The sequence below is a fragment of the Lygodium microphyllum genome, chromosome 24, assembly GCF_053477565.2.
Source record: "Lygodium microphyllum isolate KBCC chromosome 24, Lygodium_microphyllum_v1.1.10, whole genome shotgun sequence".
Lineage (NCBI taxonomy): Eukaryota > Viridiplantae > Streptophyta > Polypodiopsida > Schizaeales > Lygodiaceae > Lygodium > Lygodium microphyllum.
The window spans coordinates 26,737,872-26,745,463 of NC_141158.1; the positions used below are offsets into that span (position 1 = coordinate 26,737,872).

The 7,592-nt window shown below is 43.2% G+C and overlaps 1 protein-coding gene across 2 annotated transcripts; it reads left to right on the top strand.

Annotated features, from left to right (window-relative positions):
• The first annotated feature begins 1,607 nt into the window (after positions 1-1,607).
• Positions 1,608-6,948, top strand: LOC148014935 (BTB/POZ domain-containing protein At1g30440-like). 2 transcript variants are annotated; one of them, XM_087665367.1, is made up of 4 exons: positions 1,608-1,995; positions 2,092-2,161; positions 2,655-4,016; positions 5,773-6,948. In XM_087665367.1, exons 1-4 carry the CDS (start codon positions 1,931-1,933, stop codon positions 6,463-6,465), a joined length of 2,190 nt encoding a protein of 729 aa, XP_087521493.1. In that variant the 5' UTR covers positions 1,608-1,930; the 3' UTR covers positions 6,466-6,948. The 2 variants fall into 2 exon arrangements, with proteins under 2 accessions (XP_087521493.1, XP_087521494.1); XM_087665368.1 differs by having other exon boundaries at positions 1,609-1,995; positions 5,763-6,294.
• The last annotated feature ends 644 nt before the right edge of the window (positions 6,949-7,592 follow it).

Consider the following 7,592-nt stretch of genomic DNA (forward strand, 5'->3'; position numbering starts at 1 on the left):
AAATATGCATTTCATGTGTTATTTAACATGAGGTAAGGAAGTGGGCACATGAGTATGTATGTCTATGTGCTTTGTGTATACATATGTATATCTTACCTAAGATGACAATTATAGATGATAAATGAGCTTTGATTGCCAAATCTACGAGCATATTATTTTGTAGGGGCTCTAGAAAAAAAACATTGTGCACAAGTTGATGGCATGAGCATGCTTATAGAGTATAAAAGTGGTGCCACATTGAGGTACTAGACTTGCAAATGTTTGGCAAGTAAAGGTAGCTACATTTTTAGTAAATAAGGATGCACAAAAACACTCCGCACCAAGTTTGCTTTACTTTTAAGTCTTCCACAAAACTCTAGTAAGGTTGGTCGCCCAAGGCATACTAGTGAACATGGTGTAGCATGTTCATCTTAGTCATGAAAATGTATTATATTCAATATCTGAAGAGAACAAGTACACGGTAATGGGAGTAGAAGACTAGCCAAAGCAACTTAAAAGTTTCGCTAAGTCCCTACTTTTCATCTTACCAAACATACACCTTAACTTCCAAAATGACTTAGCTCTTTGGATGACTATTTGGCATAAGATATCTAACCTCCCTCATTTACAAAGATTTATGTTCCTTTCTTCCCATATCATTTGCAAAGTTATCAATCTAATCATTCCAAATCCCATTCTCTTTGGCTCATCTTGGTCTTTTGGAATCCCCAATTGTGCATGTGTGAAAACTATGTGCGTCCAATGGCATGCCGATTTTTCTTCTTTACTTGCTAAGAATGTGGCTACTAAAAGTGTTTACGAAAAACCAAGACATACTGTAAATTAAATTGCAAAAATATAAAAAAGCCCTTTAAAATTTAAAGGCGAATGTTTAAAAACCCTTAGTGTTTACAAAAAAATTAGTTATAAAATTGGTGAACACATATAACTTGTTTTAAAAATCCCTCGAAAATATTGAGTCAAAGGTTTTTGTATCTACTATGGAAAATGTTTTTTCTTCAAACTAGACTATTTTACTTTGTTAAAACACTCGAAAATCTAGTAAATCACCCTCTCAACCTTGAAGGTGGGGAGGTCCCCTTATTGGAGACTCCCATATTAGGGTAAAGGGGCCAATAAAGTAGCGCCCTCCAAAAGGAAAACACACCCCACCCCAATTGAGTGACAATTTTACAAGAAAGATGTGGCCTTTTTAGCCACTTATCAATATAATATAAAATTTTTAAAATTACAAAAGAGCTTAACTTAAGTAAAACAATTGAGCCATGTAAAATTTTTTATATTTTAGATTTTGTAAAACCCTAAAGCAATGCATCCTCGAGTGTCATTCTGTTGGCCCCTCACTGTCCCTCTTTTATGAACTTTTCATTTGTAACTAAAGCTACTTGATAAAATTATCAAAATATCCTAATATTTTTTCTTTGAACTCTATATAATATAAATAGTTTGAACATTAAAATTTTTTTATGCAACTCACTTGAAATTTATTTTAAATAATGGAAGATTGTTAGATGACAATCTATTGGCCCCTTTACCCTATTAACAATAGCATCTCTCTCTCTCTCTCTCTCTCTCTCCGGGGGGGGGGGGGGGGGCGCTTGTGAAGGAGTTGTGTTGGGTCACTTGGGTGATAGGGGATTGTGAGACAAACATGCAAACAGCTTGTTCCCATCTTCCCGTGCTTCTTGCCTGTCTCTTCTTCCTCCATCTTTCTTTTGCAGTCTTTTATGAACGTGGGGTCCTCTCCATTCATCATCGAAAAGGTCTGCTGGGAGCCCAATCTTATACCCATGGGTTCTTTGGTTGCCATCTCACACTCTCTCTCATTCCACACATACTCACACACAGATAATAAACAGAGCGACATAATATTCCCATTCCTTGAGCTCCTGCACCCTTTCCCTACTCAGAGCGTCCATCAATCTTACACATGGAGATGACCTCAGCAAAATGGGGCACTAACTATGGCGCTCTCCAACGGAAGGGACAAGCTTGGTATATATGGTTTCTGTCTAGTACTATCCAGTGAACGTTCATTCATGTGATTGCTGGGGCTGGTGATCTATAGACTGACATACAAAGATCTGGCAGGTTTTGCACAACAGGGCTTCCAAGTGATATTACAATAGAGGTGGATGAGATGCTATTCCATCTCCACAAGGTTTGTACAATTAGTCACTTTCCATTTCCTTCTTTGTTACTAATGCTATGGTGGTCTGATCAGATACTTGTGACTCAAGACTATGTTGCTTGAGTCCTTAAGCCATGGTTGTCGTTGAGTTAGGATCAATGCCTGTGTCTCAGCTCGATCTTCAGTCTGGTAAGAGATTCTAGATCGTTAGACCAAAGCAATTGGATAGGCTCCATTACCATTATGCCTCCCTACCGATGAATCACGATAAGCATATCTCCTCTGCATGAAGATTAGTATAGACCATTCAGAGTTAATCATACATACAATAGGTTCTGCATGGGATTAACGCGGTCAAGTCCACTTGATGAAGTTCTCTAGAGCTGCAATCCCATCCACAGGATTGGAGAGCTCCATGTGTTACATCTGTAGTATTGCTAGTGAGCACAGTCTCTGAAGTTTACTGTTATGTCTAAGATCCCAAACTGTGACTGATGATTGTGATCATATTGTGTTGCTGCAGTTTCCTCTTATATCAAGGAGTGGCAGACTTGCAAGGCTGGTTGCAGAAGCCAGACCTGGTGCTGCTGCTGCTGCTGCTGCTGCTGCTGCTGATGATGATGATGATGATGATGACGATAGTGATGGTGACATTACAAAGGCCATGTTGTGCATCTCCTTACATGCCATGCCAGGTGGTCCTGAAGCATTTGAACTAGCTGCAAAGTTCTGTTATGGGGTGAAGGTGGAAGTAATGGCAAGCAATGTGGCAGCCCTGAGGTGTGCAGCAGAATATCTAGAGATGACAGAGGAGTATGGCGACAAGAACCTCATTGCATTGACAGAGAATTTCCTCAATCAAGTGGTGGTAAAGAGCTGGAAGGACTCAATCAGAGCCCTCAAGACCTGTGAGCCCTTGTTACCCTTAGCAGAAGAGTTGCAAATAGTGAAGAGGTGTGTGGATTCCCTCACTCTGAAGGCATGCACAGACCCAAGCTTCTTCGGGTGGCCAATGACAGAGAAATGCTCGCTGCAGAGTCCGGATGGGACTCTACTGTGGAATGGCATAAGCACAGGTGCAAGGCCCAGGAATTCAAGGTTTGATTGGTGGTACGAGGACATATCCACCTTGAGTTTGCCTCTGTTCAAGTGTGTGATACTCTCCATGGAGGAGAGAGGGCTGAGGAGTGAATGCATTGCAGGAGCTGTCATGTACCATGCAAAGAAATGCATACCTGGGCTGAGTAGAAGGGGTGAAGAAGAAAGAGAAGAAAGTGGCTATGTCAAGCCCAGTAAGTCAAGGGCAGCAGGGCAGTACGGTGGGATAGCTCCATCTGAGGCTGAGCAAGTGTATCTCCTGGAGACAATGGAGAGTTTGCTGCCGATGGAGGGAGGGGTGGTGCCGATCAAGTTCTTATCTGGGATGTTGAGGATTGCCATTATTCTGAATGCAAGCTCAGCCTGCAAGGCCAGTCTAGAGGGAAGGATAGCAAGGCAGCTAGAGGAAGCCACACTGGATGATCTACTGATACCAAGCTACTCACACACACAGGAGACCTTATATGACATTGATCGTGTGCAGAGGATAGTGGAGCATTTTGTAGGGGGGCCAGGCAAGGATAGGATAGCAGCCAGAAGCAGCAGCAGCAGGGGTGAGAGTGAGGCTGCCAGCCCACCTCCACTAGATGTGGCTGTGGTCTCGCCACCTGCCAAATTGAGGCCTAAATTGGTGGGGTTTGCCAAGGTTTGGGATGCTTATTTGGCCGAGGTTGCCCCTGATGCCAGCCTCAAGCCCTCTGGGTTCCGAGCTCTGGCAGAGGCCTTGCCTGACCATGCAAGGGTCCTTGATGATGGCCTCTACAGAGCCGTCGACGTGTACTTGAAGGTAACCTCCATCGCTAATTTGCTCGCCTTTCCTTTTCCAGTCCTCAGTCATCGTTGCCATCAAAGGCACCTGAAGGTAATAAAGAGACTTCCTTACCTGCCCTTCACTCTTTAGGTGAATAAGAGCACATGCCACATATCATTGACACCTAGTAAGTAGAGGCACTCCCGAGTCCCTAGATAGCTATCACCTTTAATGCCCACAAAACAAGAAGAAAGAACACACATTTGTAGTTCACACTTTACATAGGTAGTTATCACATTCAGCACCTACAAAAGGAACTTCCTAAGTCATTGCTTACCTACAAAGAACACTCCTTCCTCACCACGTTTTTTTTAACTTTTTACCGAAGGATCCTCACCCAAAAGCTTGGCTCCTTAGAGGGGCTTCACACTTTACGGTAAGACTTCACCTTTGACATTTATCACTACTCTAGTTGTAGACATTTGCCCATCCAAATAAATCTTTCTTTTTCTTAACTTTTTCATTTTTGGCATAGTTAGAATTCCATATGCCGAGTTTTAGGAACTAGGCTTATCTATTAGAACTAGGCATTGTGTGAAAGGCGTCTTATTGGTTTGGTTATTGCCATTGTCTTATGCAACTCAAGACTTTCACACATCAATCATGGACCACCTTGTATGCTTATGCTAGTGCTTGTGAACTCCTCTTTAAGTGTTATAAACCTAAAGCAATGCATGGAGAGAATATGCTTACACCATCACACATCCTTCAACAAGAAAAAGCAAGTCCTACATTTTCATTAACATAGGTGGAGCAATGTAGGATATCCTCTAAGTGCTTACCAATATTATCAACTCATTCTTCTCAATTGTCCAAAGTTGCAAAACCCTATGTTTTCCCTAAACATAATTAGAAGAAGCCTAAATAGCCCATATGCCACAAGAGGAAGCCTAGATAGCCCATAAGCTACAAGAGGAAATATAATTGCCATATGTTCATTCTACTATGCAAATCTTGATCAATCAATTGAATCTGGCATTAATGCATGTAAGGACCCTAGGATGGAAGGAGACCAATGGTACTTTAGTATTGATGACACAAGACAAAAGAGGTCTCAATCATTCTTAGAGGATTGGTCACATGCATAATTACTTGGATGAAATGATTGTAGAGGCATTTTTGCATCTAATAAGCCTTGGGCCTTTCCAAAGTTGAATTGCATTAGCAAGATATCTAAGGATCTTGTCTCCATTTTCAAGTTTTGTCTATGCACATGTGTTTTGTTTGTTTCTTTTTCTTTTTCTTTTACGATCCATGGGTTGATGCATGGAGGTTGGAGGCAACTGAAGTATCGATCTAAGATATATTTATACGCATTGCAATTTGAGGGTAAGGCTATTACTATGGTGATGGTGTTGTCTTTAGAGGCTAGTGCCATTACTACAATGATGACGATATGTAGGGTTGATTGTAAGTTATTGTCATGTTTGAAATCTTGAAACAAGAGGCAAAAAGATATTGATGCAAGGTTGATTACAAGTTGAGGTCATATTTGACTTCTTGAAACAAATGGAGATATTCTCTCTCTCTTAAAGTGCCTCCTCCCTTAGGCACCTAAATTTGAAAGATAGGCAACAAAGAATGAGTTAAGTACACCAATAGTTTAAAAGGACAATAAGGAAATTCCTCTCTCTCTATATATATATGAGCATAAAATACGAGGTTTTGGCGGTTTAATGATTGATTAAGAAGGGTGCTAAGTCTGAATGGAATGTATTTTAGCATCACGCAGGCGCATGCATGGCTGGGCGAGAGGGAGAGGGAGGAGGTGTGCAGCGTGCTGGACTGCCAGAAGCTGTCGCTGGAGGCCTGCACGCACGTGGCCCAGAACGAGAGGTTGCCTTTGAGGACCGTCGTGCAGGTGCTCTTCCTGGAGCACTTGCAGCTGCGCGACACCATCGCCGGCTGCTTGGGTGGCGGCGGCGGGCCCATCGTCGGACAGGTCGACGAAGTCTCTGCTCCCTCCATCACATCGCCGCCGCCGTACGCCCTGCGAGCCGAGAGTGGTGGGGCCGGCGCCAACACGGCGGGCCTGAGCTGCCGCGTGGCAGAGCTGGAGCGAGAGTGCGCGCAGCTGCGCCGCGAGCTGCGCGGCAGCAGCAAGCCCAGTAGCAGGTGGGCCGCCATCCCTGCCAAGCTAGGCTGTCGGCTGCCTCTGGAGGACGTGGTGCCATCAGGCCCTCCCCACGTGGGCCAACAGCAGCAGCAGCAACCTCACCAGCGTCAGCCAATCAGACGCAAAAATGGCCCTGTGGTCGCCACCCCGCCCGGCCCCGCATCCCCCCACCGCCACGCCTCCTCCCCCCCTCCACCACCCCTCTCCCCCTCGCCCTTCCATGAGGTAGAGTTCCCCCACTCTCCCTCCCTCTCCCCTGCCATCTCCCACCTTTCCATCTACTCTTCCTCACCCCTCTCGTTCACATGAGGTAGAGTTCCCCCACTCTCCCTCCCTCTCCCCTGCCATGTCCCATCTCTCCATCTACTCTTCCTCACCCCTCTCCTTCCATGACCTCTATTCCAAATGTAATACCTCGCTTGCCGGCTAGGCCTGCTAACCATGCGTTGCACGGGGTATGTTAGATAACTTCATCTCCCTAATCATGCATTGGACAAGGTATTTTAGATGACATCCTCTTTCACACACCAAATCTAAATTTCATACTTTCCTTTGCTTCCCATGCTCTTATACCATCCTTATCCATTCTTAGAACCTACATATTAGACCACACAATGTATATTTTACTTGGCTATCGAATCCCTTACTTTCTCATACAATTAGAATGTTCCATAAAAATGCTTCAATAAGGACAACAATTTTCTCTTAAATACATTTCTAGCCTATATTCCAAAGCTAGTCAAACACCTATGATCGAAGTCTAGCAATAAATAACACCAATAATATCTTCTTTCACTACATAAACTCAAAGAGATGTCATTTTATTCAAAGAAGACATAATAACCATAAGAACAAGAAATTACAATGTACTATCCTATTCATTTGCTAAGTCATCTCTCCTTATTAAAGATTCAGAGTCAATTCAAGTCACCAACATGCAATCAAGTCAAGGTGAAAGGAGTCGTAAAATGGAAATGAATTACATGTTATCAATTCATAACTATCAAAATTGAAACTACACTTTTGATCTCTTGATATGTGATGGACCAAACACATGCATTGAGTTTTTGAATGCGATTGCATTCCAAAAGCAAGTCATACTATACATTATGCAAATTGTAGCTAAGTTAATGCTAGACCAAGAAAAGCCCAGAGTGTCTTGCAAAGCCTCTTCAAGTATGCCTTTCTAAATTGTTTTCCAAGAATCATATGAAAGGCCCTATTTGGAGTAGTGCATTCACTCCATGAAGGTTTCAATTGATTCGCCACTATACGAGGTACGTGGGATGAGGTCCTTCCTCTTGTCTACTTTTGTTTAGATCTAAGTGAGTGTTTTGGGTCATGTGATGGACTAAATCTCTCTCTCTCTCTCTCTCTCTCTCTCTCTCTCTCCCCCGCCCCCCCAAAAAAAAGCTTGTTCATTAGGCCCCCATGAT

Bases quoted from the DNA above. Each gene is read 5' to 3' on its own strand.
- LOC148014935 (XM_087665367.1), top strand. From the start codon at position 1,931: ATGGAGATGACCTCAGCAAAATGGGGCACTAACTATGGCGCTCTCCAA. The intron at 1,996-2,091 runs GTATATATGGTT...AAGATCTGGCAG, and splicing joins CAACGGAAGGGACAAGCTTG to GTTTTGCACAACAGGGCTTC. The intron at 2,162-2,654 runs GTTTGTACAATT...GTGTTGCTGCAG, and splicing joins TGCTATTCCATCTCCACAAG to TTTCCTCTTATATCAAGGAG.